We start from the raw sequence: 27,401 nt of genomic DNA on the forward strand, positions 1-27,401 counted from the left end.
ATGGAACCAGAAAACCAAACACACATAGCAGAATTCCTCCTCCTGGGACTCTCTGAGGATCCAAAGCTGCAGCCTGTCCTCTATGGACTGCTGCTGACCTTGTACCTGGTCACAGTGCTTGGGAACCTGTTCATCGTCCTGGCCATCACCTCTGACTCCCACCTCCACACCCCCATGTACTTCTTCCTCTCCAACCTGTCCTTGGCTGACATCTGTAGCACCTCCACTTTAGTCCCTAACATGCTGCTCAACATCCAGACAGAAAGCAAAGTCATCACTTACGCAGGCTGCCTGGCTCAGGCATATTTTTTCTTCATTTTCATATGTATGGACAATTTACTGCTGACCGTGATGGCCTATGATCACTATGTGGCCATCTGCTACCTCCTGCATTACACTGTCATCATGAACCCCACCTCTGTGTCCAGCTGGTTCTGATCTGTCTGCTCATCAGCACTGTGGATGCCCTGCTGCACAGTCTGATGGTGCTGCGTCTGTCTTTCTGCACCCAAATTAAAATACCCCACTTTTTCTGTGAGCTGACTTAGATCCTTCAGTTGGCTTATTTCTGATACTCTTGTTGACAACATTGTGTTATATTTAGTAATCATTCTGGTGGGCATTGGGTCATTTTCTGGAATAATTTTCTCTTACAAGCAAATTGTCTCCCCCATTCTGAGAATTCCGTCAACTGGAGGAAAGTTCCTGTGGGTCTCAACTGCCTGTGGTTTCCTTGTTCCATGGGACTTGCATTGGGGTTTATCTTAGTACTGCAATTACTGATTCTCCCAGGAAGATTGCAGTGGCCTCAGTGATGTACACTGTGGTCACCCCCATGCTGAACCCCTTCATCTACAGCCTGAGGAACAAGGACATGAAGGGGATGTTGAGAAAACTCACCTTTGGGACATTGTCCTTTTCATGATTTTGCCAAATGTCCTGGATGAAGAGTCAAAGACTATGAAATGCCAAGTGTTCCAGAAATCTTGACTCTTCCTTAGTTCAATTCTTCCAGAAAAGTGGTTAATCACAGAATTTCAACACTGATAATGATACATATTTATAATCTCAGATATTTGGGAATCTGAGTCAGGAGAATCCCAAATTTGAGGCCAGCCTGGGCAACTTAGTAAGACACTGTCTTAAAAATAAAAAGTTTGGGATATAGCTCACTGGTAATAAAATGGTTTTGAATTCTATCACTGGACTGAAAAAAATAAAATAAAATAAAATAAAAAACCATATTAGGTCTGTATTTAATTCTACTTTCCTAAATTTTTTCCATGTCATATCCCAATTAACCTCTCTGAGTTCAGCTTCCACAACTACAATATGAGTAATATAACACATTTAATACTTATTGAAAGTTTATTGGCTGTTGTTGGTGATCATCCATGAACATAGCAAGAGAAAGCAAAGGTAAAGGTACTGTAGCCACTGTGGTTTGGTCCAGTGTCAAAAATTCAGTGGAGGAGATGCATGGCCCCCCCACCCTGGAAACCTTCCCAACTCTACTTAAAGGGCTCTGAGACAAGGTGTAGGCTCTTTGCAATCAGAGTCCATGAGCATGCAATTCCACAAGTAGAGTTCTCTGCTGTGTTACCAGGATGGCTTATACATTAATGCTGCTTGGGTGCAATGTGGACTTTGGACAGTTTGATCCAACAGTTATAAACCCATACCAGCTGGATAACCTTGGGGACCTTACTCAACCTGTATATGCCTCTGTTCCTTCATCTGTAATATGAGCACTAAAAATAAATGAACTAAAAATTGAAACTACATTTTTATATTTTCGGTACCAGGGAATGAACCTGAGGGAATTTAAACATTGAGACAAATCCCAAGTCCTTTTTCAGTCTTTTATTTTATTTTTTGAGATAGAGTCTCACTAAGCTGCTTAGGGCCTTCCTAAGTAGCTGAGGCTGGTTTTGCATTTGTGATCCTCCTGTCTACCTCCCAACTACTGAGGCTACAGGCATGTACCACTGTGCCCAGATGAAACTATGTTTTTACAAATATATATAAAGAAATCCCAGTGTGGAGACAAGGAGAGGATGTTGCTCCTGAGAAGTGAGCAGAGCACCAGGACTGGTCTTATGTGAGATTTAGGTGTCTGCAGGCTCTAGAGCGAAGGGTGAGAGTCAAGAAGTTCTCTGATTTGTCTGGAACCACAAAGCGATGGGTGTTTGAAAGAAGAGAGAATAGGAAGCAAACCATTTCAAGTATGGAGTGCATCTAGGCTTCCTATCACCTGGAGCTCCCAGGAGGAGCTTGTGTACCTGCACTGTGTCCCCATGGAAGGACATGTCCAGAGATAACAAAGTTAATTGCATAAAGTTTAAATATCCAATGCACCAGGAAATTATGAAAATATGAATTAGTAGTCATTCAATGGCCTTTTAAATGAATTACAAGGAGGTAAAGAACGTCAAGATCACACTGTATTATTTAAATGTTATATTACTCCATAAGAAAAAGTATGATTAACAAAATCAATTGGAAGATATTTGTCTTAAAAGCCCATCCATAAATACTTGCTCTGAGAATTGAACCAAGAGTGAGTCAGAATTTCTGGCACACCTGATCCTCAATGCTCTTGTTAGCAGTTGGTTGGCTTCTTACTCTGCCCAAATGAAGAATCAGAAGCAGGCACAACTGCAGTGGGAACAGGACTCTCTTTGAGCATCCTGCAGCAGCAGAAGGAAACAGCACTCTCCAAGCGTGTGGAGTAGCTCCCAACACCAAGGGTATTGGCTTCATCACTGGGGTAGCTGGTGGGGCTGGTATTAGGAATGCAGTGACCTCAGCTGCCTGTCAGGAGGGTTTACTTCCAGTCAGCATTTCCACTTAGAGGAAGGACAGAGTCTGCAATCCTGGTGCCCAGCTTACCTCTCAGGAGCAACATCCACTCCATACCTCTACCTGAAAACGTGTCATGCCTCAATAGAAAATAAAATAGATTTTAAATTTTAAATAAATCCTGGGTGTGGTGGTGCACAACTGTAATCCCAGTAACTCAAGGTCCTGAGGCAGGAGGGTTGCAAATTAGGGGCCAGCCTTCTCCAATCAAGGAGATCCTACCTTAAAATAAAAAATAAAAAGAACTGGAGATGGAACTCAGAGGTAAAGTGCTCCTGGGTTTAATCTCCATTACAAAATGTAAAAAACTAAAAACAATGTTTTTAGTTGATCTACTTTTACTTCTCTTATTACCCATGAAGGAGCAGAGACATATAGAAGTTGAGTTATGTCCCCAAACTTTCACAGCTTGGATGGGATATTAAATGTTGGCTCAAAATGTCCAAACACCTCATTTCCCCTCCATGTCATCCTACACCAACCAGTATGGAATGTATAAGCCACTGTGGGCACACATCAGGGAATTCTACTTTTGGAATTGCTTGTGTGTGAACTGAGATTTCAAAGTGCTTGCGCCTTGTCTCAGAGCCCTTTAAATGGAGCTGGGAAGGCTTCCAGGGAGGGCCACCCATGTATCTCTTCCACTGAATTATGGGAACTGGGCCAAAACACAGCAGCTACATTCCCTGGAACCTGGCTTACTCTTGCTGTGTCCATGGATGATCACCAACAACAGCAGATAGACTTCCAAACCCATCGTTGGCTTTTTGCTTCCACCCTTCCTAATTTGTGGAGAACAACTTGTGCGGTTGGAATTTTCACATTTTAAACTCTGTCCTTCCCCCCTTTGTTCACAACACACTACAGTTTCTCCTGGTCCCTGGGTCTCATGATATTGCAATTCTTTACAGATCCTAGAACAAATGCCGTTGACTCTGGCCTGATTGTTGGTTTTTCTGCAAATTTGCTGACACCAGAAACTTCTGGGCAATGATATCAGAACAACTGCCATGTATTGGGTCCTTGCCAATTTCAGTGCACTACACTGGGGGTTCTCAAAGTAGGGTTCCAGGGCCAGCAGAAACAGCACTTGGAAACTTGGTAGAACAGAACTCCTGGGACTGCAGGCCAAGCCTACTAAGTCTGAGACTCTGGGGAAGAACCAGAGGTGTGTATGCTAACAAGGCCTTTCACTGATTGACCTGTGCTGTAAAGTCAGGGGCCACAGTGGAAGAGCAATCTCTGTCTTTCTGGAGAAGAGCCAACTCCTCACCATCCCTGTTTGTTCCCTGGAGAACGGAGCTGGGCGATTGGGAGTTGAGAGTTCTGTGAGTCTCTCTAGTACCTCTGATCCCTTAAGACCTGTTTTGGAGGGAACGTTTCCATTTATTTGTAAGAACCGCTGGGAGAAATGCCCAGTCCTCTCTGCCCTCTGTAGTGTGTGAGGATCAGCCTGGGAGGATGCTGAAGTAGGACAGAGCTGGTGAGTCCTGAAGTCTTGGCCCTGCCTTGCACCATCCAGGACTTAGCATTCCCCTGTCTTTTTTGAGCTGGTTCTGGAGGTGATCCTACCAAGAAGGAGGAGGTTGGATCTGCATTTCCATGAGTGTTTTTAAATATTCCCGACCTGCAGAATTTCCTGGGTAAGGGAAAGAGAGATAAGACTGTTTTGAGGGTGGGTCATTCTCTCAGAAGGGCCCGCCGTTTCACCAGGAGTAAGAAATGAGGGGTAGGTGGTTCATCAAGCTCTGCAAGGAGAGAAATATAAACTTAGGAACTCAGAAAGTGCTCCTTCAACATTTTTAAATCGAACTACTTTTTAAATTGTGGTAAAATTTGTGTAGAAAATTTCAACATCTTGACCATCTTTAAGTGCAGTTCAGAGGCATTGGTACATTCACAATTGTTCAATATTCTTGACCAACATCCATCTTCAGGATATTTTTCATCTTTTTTATTTTAGATGGTATTTAGGTATTTATTTATTTTGTTTTTTATTTTTTTTTTATTTTTACAAACTGCATTTTGATTCATTGTACACAAATGGGCCAAGGAACTGGACAGATACTTTACAGAAGAAGATATACAAGCGATTAATAAATATATGAAAAAGTGTTTAACATCTGTAGTAATTAGAGATATGCAAATTAAAACAACTCTAAGATTAAATCTTACTCCAATTAGAATGGCTATTATCAAGAACACAAACAATAATAGATGTTGGTGTGGATGTGGGGAAAAAGGCACACTTATACATTGCTGGTGGAGTTTCAAATTGGTGCAGCCACTCTGGAAAGCAGTGTGGACAATTTTCATATTGCAAAGCTAAACTCCATCTCCATTTATCACGAGCTCAGCACTCAGTGCTTCCCAGGCCCTGTTTCCCAGTGTTCTCTTTCTGTGCTGGTGAATTTGAACACACTGAGTCCCTCATAGAAGAAATTACCTATGTGACTTTTTTATAAATATAGGACAACCAACCTGTATTAAAATGCAAAACAACCTCAAGGTCCAGGCTAAAGCTCCTGTGAGGGTTTCCTTTCTTTTAAAGGCATTAATTAGTTTTCCAAACAGAGCACTTCTTGTGTACCCATTTGTCTGTACCTGGACACTGAGGTTTCTCCCACCTTCTGGTTTTTATGAGTAATGGTGCTCGAAACAAGTATGTACAAATATTCCTTTGACACCCTGACTGATTATTTTAGGTGGACACCCTGACACAGAAGTAGAATTGCTGAATCCTTTGGGAATTTCTTTGCTGAATTTCTGAGGAAACTTTCAATATGTTAACACAGAAAGTGGTCAAGAATTCCTTACTGCACTTTTACATTTTCAAATGAGTAACTTCCCTTCATACATCCAGAGAGCTCAGTGAACAGTGAGGCAGCTCACAGCCTGTGGGTCAGGAAATGGAGGCCCAGGGACCCTCCCAACCTGGCTGCACATTTCCTCCCCCAGAGCCCCAGGCCTCTCCCTGTGGTGCCCCAGCTTCTACTGCTGTGTCATCAACCTTACTGATCCTAAGAAGAATAATAGGAGCAGTAACTGTAGCGACTATTTCAAGAGCACTCTCACTTTGTTCCTGGCACTGAAACTTTTTTTAAGTAATTATTTATTAGAACTCACTGAGCCTTACTCATTGGAAGCACACAGCCTTCATTTCTCTTCATCTTTATTGATGACGTCCCTCTTCCCTTGCTTCATAACACATTGTATGTGCTGTGAACCTGGCCTGAAAGTTAGCACTGGTTGATCCAGCAATGCCCTTTCCCTCCCCAGATGGTGTCAATGCAGAGGGAAAACTGCTTGCTCTTCTCCTTTGCTCTCTCCAGAATCCCTGCCTATCACCCTCCCTCCTCTTCTGTTACCAATATTATCCTTCCAAAGCTCACATTCTAGATGGATAATTTCAGCTGCATAGTATAAAAATGTTTTTAATTAAGACACAAAAGATTGACATGTATTTAAGAAACACTGTGATAGGTCCATATAGATAGATAAATATACATAAAGTACAGTAACCAGATTAAGGTTATTGGGATTTCCATCTCCTTAAATATTCCTTATTTCCATGGTTAGGAAATTTTGAACTCACATTTTCCAATTCTTTATGAAATACATAATAATATGTGAGCATTGACAAATGCCTGTGATCCCAGCTTCTCACCAGGTGAAGAAGGAGGCTCCCAAGTTCAATGCCAGCCTAGGAAATTTAGCAAGTCTGTCTTTCAAAATAAAAATAAAAGTGCCTGAGATTATACTCAATGGATTCAAACCCAGTGTCAAAATAATAACAAAATTTGTCACCAATTTTGCAAGCCATAGTCACCCGAGGGTGCTATACAAAATCAAAACTGATTCATCCCATCTCCCTGTGTTATGATATGTTCTAACTGACCTCTTGCTTCTCCTGTCTCCCACCTCTTCTGACCTCCAGTGATCTGTTCTCTACCAGTTTTCTAGCCTCCACATATGAGTGAGAACAAGCAGGATTCACTTTTCTCTCTGGCTTACTTCACTTTCTCTCATTTCCAGCAGCATGCACAGAGCTAGCAGTTTCATTTTGACATGGAACACCTGCTTCAGTAACATATTCACACTGGCTCTGAGAGTTTTTCCACCTTGCAGATTTCCTGGCTGCTGTGATAGGGTGTGGATTTACAAGGTGAGGATGTCTAGGGGTTCATCTCCACTGGTGAAAGTATTAGAAGGGCCAGACTCTGAGGCTCTGGGAAGGCAAAGTGAGCACTTGAAGGTATAGCAAGTTATTCTTCCTTTAAAGATCAGATGGTAGCTTGGCCCAGTGGGACATACCTATCATTCCCTTTTAGGGGAGGATTAGGAAGGAGGATTTCAAACAGGAGGCCAGCTTGGGCTACTTAAGGACACCCTGTATTAAAATGCAAAATAGAAAGAGAGGGAGGGAGGTGTAGGTCTGTGATGCAGCAACTCTGGGTCAGTCCCCAGCACCACTAAAAGAAAGGTGGGAAGGTGGGAATTTCCATTTGGGGTGTGATGTTTCTATAGTAGGCAAACTACAATCAACTTCATAATAATGCCCTTCCTGTAGGGACATATGGAAAATGATGAATCACCATTCAGAAGACAGCCAGCAATTCCAGGGGACAATTAATTGAAATTACATAGATCCAAAAGGAGTTGGTTGGTGTACATTTAAATTGGGATAAATGCATATTGTTTCTTACATCAAGGTAGTAGAGCATGTGAGAAGATAATTTTTAGCAACCCCTGAAACCAGAAAAGATGAGCATATTCAGAAATAATATGTAAACCCCACATTTGGACTTCTATGGTAAAATGTTTACATCTCACCAAATTTGATGCTTTATTAAGGAACGACTATAGTTTAAGGTTGGATTAAAGATAGCATTCAAACTTCTCAAACATAAATATCACATATGTTTATTTTTTAATTTTGGTATTAGAAGAAAGCACACATTTTATGTATTAGAATGTATAATTCACTCAAAAATTAGTGGGTAAAGGAGGAAATGAGGAGGACAATCTAATGAGAAGAATTTTTAAAATATTACTAGAATTTAAGTCCCATTTCTGTGTCTGTTCCATTGTGACCATGTTCCCCTCCTCCAGCAGAGTCTTCAACAACATGGAGCCAGTAAACCAAACACATGTGGCAGAATTCCTCCTCCTGGGACTTTCTGAGGATCCAAAGCTGCAGTCTGTCCTCTTTGGCCTGTTGCTGTCCATGTACCTGGTCACTGTTCTTGGGAACCTGCTCATCATCCTGGCTGTCAATTCTGACTCCCACCTCCACACCCCCATGTACTTCTTCCTCTCCAACCTGTCCTTGGCTGATATCTGCAGCACCTCCACTATTGTCCCTAAGATGCTGCTCAACATTCAGACAGAAAGCAAAGCCATCACTTACGCAGGCTGCCTCACTCAGGCATATTTTTTCTTGGTTTTCCTAGGTATGGATAATTTACTGCTGACCGTGATGGCCTATGATCGCTATGTGGCCATCTGCCACCCCCTGCATTACACAGTCATCATGAACCCCCGCCTCTGTGTCCAGCTGGTTCTGATCTGTCTGCTCATCAACACTGTGGATGCCCTGCTGCACACTCTGATGTTGCTGCGTCTGTCTTTCTGCAAACACCTGGAGATCCCTCACTTCTTCTGTGACCTTGCTCAGATCCTCAAGATGGCCTGTTCTGATACCCTTGTCAATAACACTGTTTTATTTTTAGCAACCATCTTCTTGGGTTTTGGTCCTGTGTCTGGCATAATTTTCTCTTATGCTCGAATTGTCTCCTCCATCCTGAGAATCCCATCAGCTGGTGGAAAGTACAAAGCTTTTTCTACCTGTGGGACTCACCTATCTGTGGTTTCCTTGTTCTATGGGGCTGCTATTTGGGTTTACCTTAGTTCTGCTATTCCTGTATCTCCCAGAATGAGTGCTGTGGCCTCAGTGATATACACTGTGGTTACCCCCATGCTGAACCCCTTTATCTATAGCCTGAGGAACAAGGACATGAAGGGGGCCTTGAAAAAACTCACTTTGGAATGTTTACTTTTCTGAGATCTGTAAAGTGTTGTGGTGTAGGCTTCTAGAGTGAGTTGAAGAGATTAAATATTGGGTATATCTTACCATTTAGATATGAGATTTCCCTGAGAAAGCTCATGTGGCAATGAAGAAATATCAGAGGTGGTATAATGAGATCATGAGAGTAGTAACATTATTTGTAGAGTAGTTCATTAATAATTTCAATGTATTACCAGATAGTAATTTTCAACAGGTGACATATGACTAGGTGAATTCAATCACTGGATTGAATATATATATATATATATATATATATATATATATCTCTTTGAAGGATATATATTGTGTCTGGCACCTCTCCCTCTTCACCCTGACTGCCAGCATCCCAGAAGCTTCGCTGCCAAGCCCCTCTGCCATGTTGTTCTGTCTTACCTCAAGTTCATAGATGTGAATGTGCACATCCATGGACTGCATCTTGAAAACTTTGAATCCAAAATAAAATTATTCTCCAAAATAAACTTGCAGCTTTCAGTCATTTTGGTCCTTATAATAAAGAGAGGATTGAAACTGTGTAGTAGAAATCCTCAATCTGTCTTAATCCTTTTTTCCTGACCAATGGTTAATCATGGGCTTCAAGAAAATAGCTTTGTAAGAACTCTGTTTTCCTGTGTTTTACTCCATATCACAAACCCAATAACTTGAATCTCAGAGTTCAGTTTCCAGTCCTCTGAAATGGTCAGACAAATGTCCCACACTGGTAATTATTTAGGGACTATATGGCTCTTATATATGTGTGTGAGATATTTTATTATATGGTATATACACAAAACCTGACTGCATTAAGCAAATTTACTTAAACCAGTACTTATTAGTGTACAACTTGTATTAGTAAAATTACAGTAGAGGTTTTGTAGCTTCTACATCATTTGTGAATGAAGTTTTATCGGGATGTGTGGTTCTGGGGATTGAACCCAGGCCCTGCACAGGTGAGGCATGTCCTCCTCCACTTAATCTTCATTAAATCACTTCTCACTTCACCCCTTTCTCTTTCATTTATTTTCAATTTCCTTTTATTTTCTCCTCCTTTCTGCCAAAATTGATAAAGATAAGTGAACTTTTAAAAATTCCATTGTTCTTTTTAATGTAATTAATGTATTATACAGAAATGCATTGCTCAGTATCCAAACATATGCAGGGTCCCTTATCATGCTGCTGTGATTTATTTTCACTTCCTTGCTTTGTGATCAGAGAATGAACTGACCATATAATTTTAGTTCTTTATATTTGAAAATTTGCCTTTAAGTGGGCATGGTGGTACATGCCTGTAATCCCAGTGATTGGGGAGACTATGGCAGGAATATCTCAAGTTCAAGGCCAGTCTAAGCAATTTAGAAGACACTAAACATCTTATTGACACCCTCTCTCACAATGAATCCAAATGTTCTGGGGATGTTGCTCAGTGGTTATATGCCCCTAGGTTAAAAAAAAAATGTTTATATACTACTTTTGGGCATATTCTTTAGTACACGTGCCTTCTGTGATGATTAAATAAATATTTAGTCATTCTCTTTTTCTTTTGTTTTTTTCATGGTGTGTGTGATTATAACTGGGTCACATAACCACTGAGATATTATATCACCCCAGTGATTTTCAATTTTGATTTTGTGACAAGGTCAACCAAAATTAACATTACCAAAAATTCATTCACTGTGAATCTGTGCATTGGTAATTAACTTATGCACTACAAAGAAGGAAAGTATGATGTGATGTTTGAAGGAGCCCTATAATTCACAGGAGGGTGCAGTGCTACCCATTGGTCAGACTGAGACAGTGAGACCACCATAGAGCCAAAGGGCAAATGCACTCCTAGGCCTTAACACAGGTCTGACCTTCATTCAACAATGATAGAGCAAATTATGTTCCATGCTTTTATAAGTCTGTCAAAATGAATCCTAGAGTCATATATAATGAAAACGAATCAATAAAAAGAAAAAAAGATAGCATATATTTTCTTTGGCCCTCCCACCTTATCTCAGCATTTGTTAGCACTTGAAAGCTTGAAATATCCCTTATGAGCTTCAGGGACCAGGTGCATTATTAAGTCCAGGATGCTCTTGTCATGACTTTCCAAGCACAAACAACACGAAAGATAAGGCTTGTTGAGGATGCAGGGAAATGACAAATTCCCAGGGCTCTCAGCCTGCTCCTTGCCTGGGTTCTCTCCCATTTCCCTCTTGTGTCTTAACAGCTGCGGCAGCTCCTCCTGACCACAAGGCATCTGCATGAAGAAGCAGCACTGGGCCTCAGTATGACTGGCTGACGGGACTGCTGCAGAGTTGAAGTCCCTCATAGAAAGGAAAGCATGGACCAAGATGGTGTAGCTTAAAAAATAATAAAATTATGGCATTCTCAGGCAAATGGATGAAATTGGAGAATATCATGCTAAGTGACATAAGCCAATCTCAAAAAACCAAGGGATGAATGATCTCACTGATAAGCGGATGATGACACATAATGGGGGGTGGGAGGGGGGCAAGAATGGAGGAAGGAGGGACTGTTTTGTTGGAAAAGAGGGGTGTAGGGGTGGGGGGGAGGAAAAATAACAGAATGAATCAAACACTATTACCCTACGTAAATATATGATTACACAAATGGTATGCTTCTACTTCAATTACAAACAGAGAAACAAGGTGTGTCCCATTTGTTTACAATAAAAATAAATTAAAAAACAAAACAAAAAACCCAGGGATACTTAAGTCATTCATAACAAATGGCATAGCATTTGCATATAATGCATGCACACCCTCCTATATGTTCTAAACCATCAGGACATACCATAGAATACCCAGTAGAACATAAACACTATGTAAAAAGAGGCAGTAATAACAAGGTAAATGTACCTATTTATATACTGCAGGTGAAATTGTTTCTGTTTTGCAACTAAGATTGTTTGAATATGAGGATGCAGAATTGGCATATATGCAGGACCAGCTGCAAACTAAACCCCTGAGAGACATAAATATCTAAACATTGAAACTCAGCAAAATCAGGAGGGTGACTCATCTTAAAGAAAGTGGTGCTGACTTCCCTCACATCCCAGTGCTGGAGCTGAGTCCCATGGTTGCAGCCCTCAGGACATCTGCACAAACTGGCTGCAGCTGAGATGTGTGATGAAGTCAGGTGGACTCACCCATCTTTTCCTAGAGGCTAGTCTTCTGCATACCCACAAAGATTTTGCAACTGGACAAGAGCGGCAGTTTGTTGGGGGATAGGTAACATCCAGCCAGACATCTGGTTTCTGTCGCTATGTGCTGCCTCATCCTGTGCCCCCAATTTTGTGCTCTTGTGCTCCTGGATTGTGAATCATTCTTTTTTTTTTTAAACTTGGACAATAAACTCCTTTGTTTGGAAAAAAAAAAGAATGGAAAGCACGGACCAAGATGGTGGAGTAGAGGGTGACTGTAACTCATGTCGCTCCAGAATTCAGGATTCAGGAAGAGGAGGTATTACGAACTTGGGACTAACTCAGAGCCACCAGGTGAGTCTCTCCCACCAGTCAAGTATACACTGAACTGGGCAGCAGGTCCGGACCACAGGCAGCTTCACAGAACACGGCCACCCAGCGGGAGACTGCCTTGCAGAGCCAGGCTCCCCACCCAGGCAGTAGTTCCAGACCACAGGGAACATCACAGAGCACGGCTGTCAAGCAAAAGATTCACTCTTAGGGCAAGCTCCCTGGACCAGGTCGTAGTTCCAGACTGAAGGAAACTTCTCGGAGGAGAGCTGCCCAGTCAGACTTGCCCACAGGGTGAGCTTTCCCCGCGGGCAGAGAATTTACCACCGGGGTGGTAGAACCAGAGACCCAGGCCCAGACCAGTCATGCCCCAGCCCGCAGAATAGTCCCCCTTTGGCTGATCATCAGTCAATGGGTGCAGGTGCCTCTGCCCAGTAGCAGACAATATACCCCACCTTAACGCCACCACCCCTGGAGGGGCAGCTTCCTTTTGGAGCACCACATTATCAAGTTCCTCCAAGACTTAAGGTACTGAAGGCTTGGAGGTGAGTTATTGGAAATCTACAGGGACAGTAGTAGTCAACAGAGGAAATCTGCAATATCTCTGAGTTTCACTACTAGAGGGGTAGATACCTGAGCAATATGAGAAAACATGGGAAGAAAATGTCCCAAACACAACTAGATGCTACATCAATAAATCCCAATGACAGCATGGCAGAAGAAATGTCAGAAAATGAGTTCATAATGTACATAATTAAAATGAACAGAGAAGCAAACGATGAGATGAAAGAGCAAATGCAGACTTTGAATGATTGCACCAATCAACAGTTAAAAGAACAAATGCGGGAAGCAAAAGATCATTTCAATAAAGAGTTGGAGGGGCTGGGGATATAGCTCATTTGGTAGAGTGCTTGCCTAGCATGCATAAGGCCCTGAGTTCAATCCCCAGCACCACCAAAAAAAAAAAAAAAAATAGTTGGAGATACTGAAGGAAAAACCAGAAATCCTTGAAATGCAGGAAACAATAAAACAAATTAAAAACTCCATAAAAAGCATAACCAATAGGATAGAACACCTGGAAGACAGAACTTCAGACATTGAAGACAAAATGTTTAATCTGAAATCAAAGTTGACCAAACAGAGAAGATGGTAAGAAATCATAAACAGAACCTAGGAGAATTATGAGATACCATGAAAAGGTCAAATTTAAGAATTATTGGGGTTGAGAAAGGCACAGAGAAACAAACCTAGGGATTGAATAATCTTTTCGATGAAATAATATCAAAAAATTACTCAAATCTGAAGAATGAAATGGAAAATCAAGTACGAGAGGCTTACAGGATTCCAAATATACAAATTACAACAGATCCACACCAAGGCACATTATAATAAAAATACATAACATATAAAATAAAGAGAGAAATTTAAAGGCTGCAAGAGAGAACAATCAAATTATATTCAGGGGCAATCAAATATGGATATCAGCAGGTTTTTGAAACAAGACCCTAAAAGCTAGAAGGGCCTGGAACAACATTTTTCAACCTCTGAAAGAAAATGGATGCCAACCAAGAATCTTATACCCAGCATAACTTACCTTCAGATTTGACGAAATAAAATCCGTCCATGATAAATGAAAGCTAAAAGAATTCACGAAAAGAAAGCCAGCACTACAGAACATTCTCAGCCAAATATTCCATGAGGAAGAGATAAAAAACAAAGAAGCAAATCAGCAAAGGGAGGAACTACCCTAAAGGAATAGCCAAATTTTGGAGAAACCAAGTCGTGTCAAAAAAAACCAAAAATGAGCCAAATGACCGGGAATACAAATCATATCTGAATAATAACCATGAATGTTAATGGCCTGAACTCATCAATAAAAAGACGTAGACTGGCAGATTGGATTAAAAAGAAAGATCCAACAATATGCTGCCTGCAAGAGTCTCATCTCATAGAAAGAGATATCCACAGACTAAAGGTAAAAGGATGGGGAAAAACATACCATGCACATGGACTCACCAAAAAAGCTAGAGTATCCATCCTCATATCAGATAAAGTGGACTTCAAGCCAAAGTTAGTCAGAAAGGATAAAGAAGGACATTTCATACAGCTTAAGGAAGCATAAATCAGCAAGACATAAAAATCATAAATATCTATGCCCCAAACAGTGGCTCATCCATGTACGTCAAACAAACCCTTCTCAATTCCAGGAAATAGACCACAATCCAATAATACTTGGTGACTTTAACACACCTCTCTCCCCACTGGACAGATCTTCCAAACAGAAGTTGAACAAAGAAACCATAGATCTCAATAACACAATCAATAATTTAGACTTAATGGACATTTATAGAATATACCGTCCAACAAAGAGTGAATACACTTTCTTCTCAGCAGCACATAGATTCTTCTCTAAAATAGACCATATATTAAGCCACAAAGCTACTGTTAGCAAATACAAGAAGATAGAGATACTACATTGTATTCTATCAGTTCACAATAGATTGAAATTAGAAATGAAAGACAGAATAAAAAAGAGAAACTACTCCAACACCTAGAGATTAAATAATACACTATTGAAAGATGAATGGATAACAGAAGACATCAGGGGGGAAATAAAAAAATTCTTAGAGGTAAATGAGAACAAAGATACTTCATATCAAAATCTCTAGGACACTATGAAAACAGTTCTTAGTGGAAAATTTATTTCATGGAGAACATTCAATGAAAGAAGAAAAAAATCAACAAATAAACGACCTAACAATACAGCTCAAAGCCCTACAAAAAGAAGAACAGAGCAACAGCAAAAGTAGTAGAAGACAGGACATAGTTAAAATCAGAGCTGAATAAAGGATAATAAAATTATGTCATTTGCAGGCAAATGGATGAAATTGGAGAATATCATGCTAAGTGACATAAGCCAATCTCAAAATCCAAAAGTCGAAGGATCTCACTGATTAGTGGATGATGACTCATAATGGGAGTGGGATGGGAGCAAGAATGGAGGAAGGAGGGACTGTGTAGAGGGAAAAGAGAGGTGCAAAGGTTGGGGGGGAAGGGGAAAATAACAATGAATCAAACATCATTATTCTATGTAGATGTGTGATTATGCAAATGGTATGCTGTTACACCATGTACAAACAGAAACAACATGTATCACATTTGTTTACAATAAAAATAAATTTTAAAAAATTCAGAGCTGAAATTAATAAAATTGAAACAAAAGAAACAATAGAAAAAATTGACAAAATAAAAAGTTGGTTCTTTTAAAAAATAAACAAAATTGATAAACCCTTAACCACACTAACAAAGAGAAGGAGAGATAAAACTCAAATTAGTAAAATTTGGAAAGAACAAGTAAATATCACAAGAGACATGAGTGCAGTACAAAACATAATTTGAAGCTATTTTGAAAATATATACTCCAACACAATAGAAAATCTCGAAGACATCAACAGGTTTCTAGAGACATATGAATTACCTAAACTGAACCAGGAGGACATACACAATTTAAATAGACCAATTTCAAGTAATGAAATAGAAGAGGTCATCAAAAACCTACCAACAAAGAAAATTCCGGGACCAGATGGGCTCTCTGTCGAGTTCTACAAAACCTTTAAAGAAGAGCTCATTCCAATACTTATCAAAATATTCCATGAAATAGAAGAGGTGGGAACCCTCCCAAACTCATTCTATGAAGCCAATATCACCCTGATAACTAAACCAGACAGAGACACATGGAGGAAAAAAATTTCTGACCAACAGCCTTAATGAACATTGATGCAAAAATTCTCAACAAAATTTTAGTGAATCGCATACAAAAATAAATTTAAAAGATAGTGCATCATGATCAAGTGGGTTTTATCCCAGGGATGCAAGGTTGGTTCAACATCCAGAAGTCAGTAAATGTAATTTACCATATCAACAGACTTAAAGTCAAGAATCATATGATTATTTTGATAGATGCAGAAAAAGCATTTGATAAAATACAGCATCCCTTCATACTGAAAAAACACTAGAAAAAAATAGGGATAGTGGGAACATTCCTTAACATTGTAAAGGCCATCTATGCTAAGCCCATGGCTAATATCATTCTAAATGGTGAAAAACTGAAAGCATTCCCCGTAAAAACTGGAACAAGGCAGGGATGCCCTCTTTTACCACTTCTATTCAACATTGTCCTTGAAACTCTAGCCAGAGCAATTAGACAAACCAAAGAAATTAAAGGAAAAGAAGAACGCAAACTATTTCTATTTGCTGATGACATGATTACATACTTAGAGGAACCAGGAAATTCCATGGAATACTTTTAGAACTCATAAGTGAATTCAGTAAAGTAGCACGATATAAGATCAATGCTCATAAATCTAATGCATTTTTATACATAAGTGATGAATCTTCAGAAAGAGAAGTTAGGAAAACTACCCCATTCATGATAGCCTGGAAAAAAATAAAATACTTGGGAATCAATCTCACAAAAGAGGTGAAAGACCTCTATAATGAGAACTACAGAATACTAAAGAAAGAAATTAAGAAAACCTTAGAAGATGGAAAGATCTCCCATGTTCTTGGATAGGCAGAATTAATAGTGTCAAAATGCCATACTACCAAAAGTGATATACAGATTCAATGCTATTCCAATTAAAATCCCTATGATGTACTGTATAGAAATAGAATAAGCAATCGTGAAATTCATCTGGAAGAATAAGAAACCCAGAATAAGTAAAGCAATCCTTAGCAGGAAGAGTGGGGCAGGGGTATTGCAATACCAGATCTTCAACTCTACTACAAAGCAATAGTAACAAAAATTGCATGGTACTGGTACCAAAATAGACAGGTAGATCAATGGTACATAAGACAGGACAAGAACACAAACCCAAATAAATACAATTTTCTCATACTATACAAAGGTGCCAAAAATATGCAATGGAGAAAAGATAGCCTCTTCAACAAATGGTGCTGGGAAAACTGGAAATCCATATGCAGCAGAATGAAACTAAACCCCTATCTCTCACCCTGCACAAAACTCAACTCAAAATGGATTAAGGACCTTGGAATCAGACCAGAGACTCTGCATCTTATAGAAGAAAAAGTAGGTCCAAATCTTCAACATGTCAGCTTAGGATCAGACTTCCTTAACAGCAGTCCTATAGCACAAGAAATAAAAGTAAGAATCAATAACTGGGATAGATTCAAACTAAAACAATTTTTCTCAGCAAAGGACACTATCAGCAATGTGCAGAGAGAGCCTACAGAGTGGGAGAAAATCTTTGCCACTCATACTTCAGATAAAGCGCTAATTTCCTGAATATATAAAGAACTCAAAAAACTCTACACCAAGAATACAAGTAACCCAATCAACAAATGGGCTAAGGAAATGAACAGACAGTTCACAGAAGAAGATCTACAAGCAATCAACAGATATATGAAAAAATGTTCAACATCTCTAGTAATAAGAGAAATGCAAATCAAAACTACCCTAAGATTTCATCTCACACCAATTAGAATGGTGATTATCAAGAATACAAGCAACAATAGGTGTTGGTGAGGATGTGGGGAAAAAGGTACACTCATACATTGCTGGTGGGGTTGCAAATTAGTGTAGCCACTCTGAAAAGCAGTGTGGAGATGCCTTAGAAAACTTGGAATGGAACCACCTTTAGACCCAGCTATCACACTCCCTGGCCTATACCCAAAGGACTTAAAATCAGCAGACTACAGAGATACAGCCACATCAATGTTTATAGCTGCTCAATTCACAATAGCCAGATTGTAGAACCAACCTAGATGCCCTTCAATTGATGAATGCTTAAAGAAACTGTGGTATATATATACAATGGAATATTACTTAGCCATAAAAAATAATAAAATTATGGTATTTGCAGCAAATGGATGAAATTGGAGAATATCATGCTAAGTGAGATAAGCCAATCTCAAAAATCCAAAGGATGGATGATCTCACTGATAAGCAGATGATGACACATAATGGGGGGTGGGAGGGGGCAAGAATGGAGTAAGGAGGGACTGTATAGAGGGAAAGGGGGGGGGACAAAAAAATAAAAGAATGAATCAAACACCATTACCCCATGTAAATGTATGATTACCCAAATGGTATGCCTCTATTTCATGTACAAACAGAGAAACAAGATGTGTCCCCTTTGTCTACAATAAAAATAAATTAAAAAAAAAAAAAAGAAAGGAAAGCGCACCTCTGAAATGCACTAAAAGCCACGTGACATGTCCACACCACAGCGCAACTTGCCAACAGCCCTTTCACATGAGTAAAACAAGCTCCTTTGTCAGGGAGCCAGCCTGACCCCTGTGTCTCCCTTCTCAAATAGAATCCCTCATAAAAACCCTGCCTGTATATCTTCTTGCCCTATTTTCTTGACTGATTTGTTTCCATTGATACCACCACAAAGTCAATGTTCCCTTTTCCAGAATCAAGTAGTAGAGACCACATCAGTCTAAGGAGCCTGAGAATGACCAGTCCACCATAAACCGCCCTGTCATCCCTAGACTGATGGCCTCCTGGGGCCTCTCCCACTTTCACCCCTCTGAGAAATGAAGTGTGCTGGTTCATTTTCAAAACACTTTATTTACCTTTAACTGTAAAGTTCCTTGCAGGTAAGAAAAACAGCCTGAGGGGAAACTGAACAGAGTGGATACCAGCAGTTAACACCTGAGTGTGGCAGATTCAGAGTCCACACAAACCTAAGGGGGAAAGAGACCAGCCTGACCAACGGAAATCAACTGCACAGATACCAAGGTGCACTCACCCCGAAAGGTCTTCCACTACAAGAGAACAAAGGGAGCTGGGGACAAGAAAAGGTTCATTTCTTAAAATAGCCCAATAGGAGACGACAAAACCTAGGCGATGTTCAGAAACATGGTGCACCCCAAAGCACACAGCCAGTGGGGATCCGGACGAGGGACATCGCACTCCGGGGGATAAAATGCTGATTACACCTGCTCTGGGTGCCTGCTCACCCAGTCACCCATCCTGCAAGACCCTCATAAAAGCCTTGCTTCCCTGTCGCCTCCATTCTTCGTTCCATTCTTTGTCTTTGGCAGGTGAGCATGTTTCCCGTGCTCCTCACCAAGTTTCCTTTCAGAATACCTGGGACCCCTGCAGCCTGGCTCTCTCTTGGGACAGCCCCCCTTCTCCTTGCTGACAGGGGCCCCTTTCATGGATCAGGGCTTGACTCCAGGGTCTAATACAAACCTTGCTGCTCCACCAGGGGCAACTTAGTTTTTTAAAAGACATGTCTTTTTTCTTGTTTCCTCTTCTCCCTCTTCCCTTCACTAACTGTAAGAAAACAAGATTCACATTCTTCCTGTCCAAAAGCACAGTCATCTGTTGTTCCAACAAATGTCCACTCCCACCAAGAAATCAGAGAGCTGGAAATGGGAAGAGAGCTCCCCTCAGGTTAACATTGGGCATAATTACATCCACTGGCAATATCTGGAAGGAGCCTGCCACCACTTCTCAAGCCCGCGCTCCCCTCAGGTGCAATGGCTGCCTCTGTGGTATGAGGGTCTTGCTGTTCTCCTTTGCTAGCAAAGCTGTCAAATTTCTTTTTTCTCAAAACCCTGTCCTCACTATGGAATCAGCATCAGGGACAACTGTGACTGTTGGGAACTGCAGTTGAAGAAACTTGGTGTCACCAACAGAAAATTGAGCAGGTCACCCAGAAGTAAGAGTTCACATTTATTGAGGATGAAGATAGCACTCTGGGCCAGAGGGAGAGGCTCAGGCCCCAGTGTCTGGAAATTAGGGTCCCATAACCTGAACTGTGGGGTGTTCTTCTGGCTATACAGACCTGATTAAAGCCCTTACCCCATTTTCTCCCATTGGTTATCTCATGATACCTGATTTGGACATTTTCCATTTTCCCTCTATGGGTTACTTTAGAAAACCTAATCAGAACACTGTCTCCTTTATTTCCATGGGTCATGTTAAAATTTGAACCTGTGGCAAGAGTTGTCACGGTGATGTTATCAGTGGCTAGTCTTGTCATGGTGATGTCCTCAGGGAAAAGAGTTGTCATGATGATACACTCAGGAGCTGGAGTTGTCATGGTGAGGTCCTCAGTGGATGGAGTTGTCATAGTGATAGGTCCTCAGTGGCTAGAGTTGTCATGGTAATGGGATTTATTGTAAACAGGGACAGGTCTTGTCTCTTTGTCTTGTTCTCTAGCAGCCCCTTGTTAATACCCAATCTCCGCCATCTTAGTGTCCCTGAACTCCTCTCTAACGGGGTCAAGCTTTCCGAGTTACCTGGCATGTGCCAGTTTGGAGACCACAGTGGTATAATTATCTTCTTCTCTCTGGAGAATGCTTGCCTCATAATTCTTGGTCCTAAATGAATCTCTGTCTCTGACTGACATGGGATAATATTCATTTCATCATGTATGTCAAGGACCCCACTCATCCTGACTCCTGTTCTCCTCTCAAGGAACTCTTCAGTCCTCTTCCAGTGACAGACTCTATGTCTTCAGTTATTGCAATTCCTTAAAAGAAATAGAATGAATTCCTTTTATTTAAAGCAGATTATGATTTGTTTTAGGCTTGCAGACACCAAGAACTTGTTAGTAGCAATTTTATGTTCATTGCCATGTGGGAAATACATGTAAATATCCATGTTCTCCACCACTGGCTCTCAAAGTGCACTTCCTGGACCAATAGAATCAGCATCACCTGGAAACTTGACAGAAGGAAAATTCTAGGATCCCTCTGAAGATCTAGTCATTGCCAAATTCTCCAATCATCCCTAAATGTTTGTGTTTAACAAGCCCTTTTGGGATTAAGATGCACACCAGTTTTGGTTTCACAGTGGTATAATAATTTATTCTTTCTGGAGAATACCTACCTGATCATTCTTGGTCTCATTTTGTCCCCTGTGTGTGCATCTGGGTAACTTGGTATTAAGGACTTTGTGATTCTCAGTGTGTGTGTGTGTGTGTGTGTGTGTGTGTGTGTGTGTGTATGAGTGTGTGTGTGTGTTTAATCTCTGACCCTGGGGGCTCATTACACATGGTTCCTGTCCCTTTATTTTGAAAACATTCGACACATATTAAGAGGATCAGCCAGTCCTTCTATGCATTTGTGTAGCATCAAAGATCATCCTTTCAGGTCCTGGAGTGGAGAGGGGACCAAGGAGGTGAGTGTCTGAGCCCTGCCCTGCCTGCACCCCATTGGCCCCTCATTCTGAGCTGGACAGAGAGGAGATTCTAACCAAGAACAGGCAGAGGAAAGGTCTGCATCTCCCTAAGTGGTGCCAAATGTTCCCTGATGGGCAGTTTCTTGGCTGAGGGAGAGAGAGGGCACGGGATGAGCGTGGGGCTGTTCCCTGAGAAGCGCCTTCCCATGCATGCAGAGGGAGACATGAGGGGTGGGTGGTTTCTCAAAGCTCTGTCCAGGAGAGGGGCATCGATGAAGCTAGCCTGAAAGTGTTCCTGCACTTTTATTAGGTGTGTTCCTTCAGCACATTTTATTAATTTTCAAATTGTGGTAAAAAAAAGGCATAACAAAGTTTATGATTTCAACCATTTCTAACTTTATACTTAGAAGGCCTGAACCATGTCCTTGATGTTTTGCAAACATCACCAAAGTCCATCCTCAGGACAGTTTTCATCCCGCAAAACTTGGAATCCACTACAAAACTGGACCCACCTACACTCACTCCTCATTCCCTGCTCCATAGCCCTGACAGCCCATTCCTCGTCCCCTCACTGCGAATGTCAATACCTGGTGCCCCATGGAAGTGCAGGCCAGCCTGTGCCTTTCTGTGACTGCTTACTGCACTGAGCATGGCATCCTCCAGAGTCTTCCTGTGTGGCATATAGGAGATGTCCTTCTGGTGAGGACAGTGTGCTATCCCACTATGCACACATGCCACTCCTAGGTACCTGGACAGTTGGCTTCTCCCACCTGCTAGGCCTGTGAATAATGCTGCTGATACACAGCACCTGGAAATTAAAGCCTCCACATTGCATTAGCTCCTGAACTTCTTCATGGTGAGATTGGAGGCTGAGCAGCTGGGGCTGGCCCTGACCGGTGCCAGGAAACCCAGTCTGTGCTGGATTCTGATGAACACAGCTTGCCTTAGTCTACACCTCTGCTGCCTTTTATCCCACTGTCAGCTCTGTCTTACAACAGCTTTCTGTGCCCCTGAGTCCTGAAGGATGGAAAGCTGAGACACAAAAGAGCTCTCCTCTGTCTTCCTCAAAGCTGCCAGTAAACCAAACCCGTTTTCCCTCCTCTGCCTCTCTCCCCAGTTCTAGTGCGCCCATAATGGTGAAGTCCTTCCTGCTTCACTCCTTCACTCCTGTAAATGTTGGGGTACACATCTCTCTACCACCCCACCTCCAATTGATTGTGCGTATGCAGACCCAGAGGAGTAATTACAGGATTTGATGGCAACATTCTTTTAATTGTGATTTATTTTTTGATGGGGTCTTGCTCTGGTGCCCAGCTGACCCTGAACTCCTGGACTCTAGAAATACTTCTGCCTTGGCTTCATGAGATACATGCTACTGAGCCCACATTTGTTAATTTTATTTTCAATTTTCTGAGAAAACCTTTAACATGTTAACAGAAAATGTATAATGTCTTTCTCACTGACCTTTTTTTAAAATATAAATATATAAGTATATATTTGTTTCAAGAGCCCTTAGTGAGTGTCAATGAAGCCCCCTTATCAGTATATCAAGGGGAAAGGGAAGGTTCTAAATGTAGCTGACACTCTTCTCTTCTGTGTTGTACCAAGCCAACTGCTGTTATACCAAGACTACTTCTTCTTGCAACAATTGTACCATTGCTAATAAGGTAACAGCAGCAATAGTTACTGCTAACATTCCTGAGGAGTCAGGAAATGTTACATTGTCCCTAGCACTAGGGTTTTGCTGGATTAATATCTGCAATGCTGAGTTTCTCGAAGGACACAGCTAGATTTGGCTCGATTTCATTTCTGTCTTCTGCAGCCTAATGTCCTTCTTACCCTCACTTTGTAATGCATACTATGGTCTCTGATCCTTTCAAGTGGCCTGAGTGTCACCAATGGCTACTCAGCTTTCCTCTTCCCCACACTGACCAGGGTACAGGCAGAGAGAAGAACATGCTTGACAATCTCCTGTCCTCTCAGGACTCCTTCCTGCCCCTCCACCACGTCCCTTGGGAACGCCCATCCCTCTCAAGGGCACATTCTCCAATAAATACTTACATCTTTAAATTAGTCTAAAAACCTACACAAGTGGTGCACACTGTTTATACAGAATGGTGGACTCATTGTGGTGTTTCATGCTTGCATAAAGACACCACTGAATCAATTTCATTCCCCTAGGCTATCCCCCACCTCCCCTTGGCCTCTCCCAAATCCTTCTTGTCTCCTTTCCTATTTCAGAAGTACTTTTTGTGTTTCTCTTCTAGCTTCCTCGGAGGTGAGACTATATATAATAATTTGTTCTCTGAGTCTCACTGAGTTTGCTCAATATCATGCTCTCGAATTCTCTCATGTGTGACCACAACGCACCACCTTTTCTTTATCCCTGAATCTCTGGATGGACACATAGGCCCATTCCCTGAAGAGGCTACTGTGAATTGTGCAGCAATAGCCATGGGTACTCATGCAACTCTAAACTATGAGAACTTTAGTCCTTTTGACCAAGGAGTGCTTTTTATAGCTGGATGGTATGGTAGATGCATTTTTAGCTTTGTCAGCAAATCCTCCTTCCTGATTGCCATAGTGGCTGGACTAATTTACATTCCCAAAGCCAGCATATAGAAGTTCATTTTATGTCCCACCTCCTAGCCAGCAATTTTTGCTATTTTTATTCTTTGTGCTTGCACTTTGGGTGTTAAACCAGATATGCTGCAAATATTAGGAAGGAAAATAGGGGAAACGCTTCCACATCTAGAAGTGTGCAAAGACTTCCTGAATAATCCCATGGCTCAGGAAATAAGGAAGGCATGGATACAGAGGATGACACCACGTCAAAAGGGTCTGTACAGCAAGGGATAAAGCACAGTGAACAGGCAGCTGTCAGATTGGGAGAAATTCGTGGCCAGCTCCTACCCTGAAGGAGGACTGCAACCCAGTGTACCAAAAACACAAAACCAAAGTCACTCAAATTTAACAATGAGTAACCCGATCAATAAATGGTGAAAGGAACTGAACACATGTCTTTCAAAATCAGAAGTGTAAATGCCATCACTACAGGAAAAAATGTTCGGCATATTCAGCCACCAGGAAAATGCCACCCAAAACTATACTACGATCAGAATGAGAAGCTACAAACTTTTGGTTGATGCATAATAATTACACATATTTATGAAAAACTATGAAAATTCAATTTATGTATCAATGTATAGTGACCAGATGAGGATAACCAGTATTTCCATCTGAACTTCTATCATTGCTTAGGGTTGGGAACCTTTGCAGTATTTTTTCTTTTTTTTTTTTTTTTGTGTGTGGTTCTTTACAAAAGATTTTAACACATGGGTGTAAACCACAGCCATGGAACCGTGCTATAGCAAACTAGAACACATGCCTGTTCTTGACTGTAGGTTCGTACTTGCCCTCTACCCGCCCTCTGTCACTTTTCTTCCTTCCACCGCTTTTCTCCAGTGGCCATTAATCTGCCATCTACTTCTGTGAAATCAAGTTTGTTAGCTGCTACCTGTGAAAGGGAACATGCAGTATGATCCCCTTCTTGCACCTGGCTCATTTCACTTTCTTTCATGTCCACCTATGTGGATGGAACCAGAAGAGTTTCATTTGCACATGACACACTTTATTCAGTCACATATTTGTCAACATATTTGTCCTGGTTTAACGAGGTAGGGAGTTTCAGTGTTACAAGGTGAGGATTGCTAAGAGGACATCACCACACATGTGAATCTTAGAAGATCAGGTACGGAGGGAACACAGGTGTCAGAGGACTTGAAGGCATGCTGGGTGGAATGCCGTGGACGTGTTACACAAGGCAGTGTTGGTCTTCACCTGCATCTTGGAGTTCTCTGCAAAGATCACAGGGGTGAGTCCCCTCGGGATAGCTGAGGGTGAGGGACGATTACAGAATCATTTCCAGAGGCGCCAGATCAGCTGCTAAGGACAAATCAGTGAAAATGTACATGTCTGAAATGATCTGTGTATTTCCAGATATGGTCCACTCATCAGACTCCAACCTTCCCAGCAGGCAAAGCAATAAAAACCACTCCAGCTATGAATAAAAGAGTTTTTAAAATGAATAAATGAACCAGCTTTTCAAAAAGAGCATCCTGCTTTCCTTTGAAAGATCAGATAGTCATTTTTATTATGGCTATGAGGTATGTAAAAAGGAACAATGTGGAGACTCGTTCAGTGACTTCAGAAATATCCCTCACTCTAGGACCAAATCACAAATCATTACATACAAAAAATATCTATATGAACTTGAGAATTATAGTGATTAAAGGAATTCCTTCAAATTAAATAGGTCCCAGTGGAGTGGTTTGAGATGACTGTACAATATACCTTTCAAGGAGTGGGTGGATGATGTCATTTCTCACAAGGAGGCAGGAGAAGCCATGAGGTGCAATTTTCACCAGTACCCCAGATGGGCAATAATGGGCAGAGGCAGAGAGCATGCCATTAACAACAGATTTAAGATCCTTTAGGAAAGAAGTCATCAAAGCAGGTTTGAAAGTTATTAATAATTGAAGACAATTTAATACTAGGTTAAGACCTCATTTAGAACTCAAAATTACTAAGAATAAAACAGCATATATTTTCATTTTTGTTTTTTAGCATTAAAAGAATGCAGTCATTTAATTTTATGACCATAAAATATAAATTCACTCTAGAATGAAGGGGTGAAGAAAAAAAAGAGTCAAAGAATCTGAACAGAAGAAATGTTTCAATATATCTAGAATTTTAAGTTACTAACAAGACTTCTTCCAACATGTGATAACTATGTTTCCCTTTGTTCCCGATGCCTCTATCTTCAGCAGAAATCACAGACAAATGGAGTCAGAAAACCAAACACATGCAGCAAAGTTCCTCCTCCTGGGACTCTCAGAGGATCCAGACCTGCAGCCTGTCCTCTTTGGCCTGTTCCTGTCCATGTACTTGGTCACTATTCTTGGGAATCTGCTCATCATCCTGGCCATCACCTCTGACTCCCACCTCCACACCCCCATGTACTTCTTCCTCTGCAACTTGTCCTTGACTGACATCTGTAGCACCTCCACTTTAGTCCCTAAGATGCTGCTCAACATCCAGACAGAAAGCAAAGCCATCACCTATGGAGGCTGCCTGGCTCAGGTATACTTTTTTGTGGTTTTTATAGGTATGGACAATTTACTGCTGACTGTGATGGCCTATGATCGCTATGTGGCCATCTGCCACCCCCTGCATTACACAGTCATCATGAATCCCCGCCTCTGTGTCCAGCTGGTTTTGATCTGTCTGCTCATCAGCACTGTAGATGCCCTGCTGCACACTTTGATGCTGCTGCGTCTGTCTTTCTGCAAACACCTGGAGATCCCTCACTTCTTCTGTGACCTTACCCAGATCCTCAAGATGGCCTGTTCTGATACCTTCATCAATAATATCGTGGTTTATTTATCAACCATTCTGTTGGGTATTGGTCCCTTGTCTGGCATAGTTTACTCTTATACTCGAATTGTCTCCTCCATTCTCAGAATCCCATCAACTGGTGGAAAGTACAAAGCTTTTTCTACCTGTGGGTCTCACTTGTCAGTGGTTTCCTTGTTCTATGGGACAGCTATTGGAGTTTATCTTAGTTCTGCAGTTACTGATTCTCCAAGGAAGGCTATAGTGGCCTCAGTGATGTATACGCTGGTCACCCCCATGCTGAACCCCTTCATCTACAGCCTGAGAAACAAGGACATGAAGGGGGCCTTGAGAAAACTCGCCATGGGGACGTGTTTTTTTCATAAATATGTCAACTGCCTTGCTGTGAGCTCCTAGACCAAATCAAAGTCAGTCAGTTCTCT

At 41.3% G+C, this 27,401-nt stretch overlaps 1 protein-coding gene across 1 annotated transcript; it reads left to right on the forward strand.

Moving 5' to 3' along the window:
- On the forward strand, positions 1 to 27,375 carry LOC306646376 (uncharacterized protein; the record flags this gene model as incomplete). The annotated part of the gene is made up of 5 exons (XM_079115024.1): positions 1 to 325; positions 8,316 to 8,912; positions 23,173 to 23,231; positions 23,832 to 23,842; positions 26,391 to 27,375. 5 exons carry the CDS (start codon positions 1 to 3, stop codon positions 27,373 to 27,375), a joined length of 1,977 nt encoding a protein of 658 aa, XP_078971150.1.
- Between the last annotated feature and the right edge of the window lie 26 nt (positions 27,376 to 27,401).

The sequence above is a fragment of the Sciurus vulgaris genome (genome assembly GCF_902686455.1).
Source record: "Sciurus vulgaris genome assembly, chromosome: 16".
NCBI classification, from domain to species: domain Eukaryota; kingdom Metazoa; phylum Chordata; class Mammalia; order Rodentia; family Sciuridae; genus Sciurus; species Sciurus vulgaris.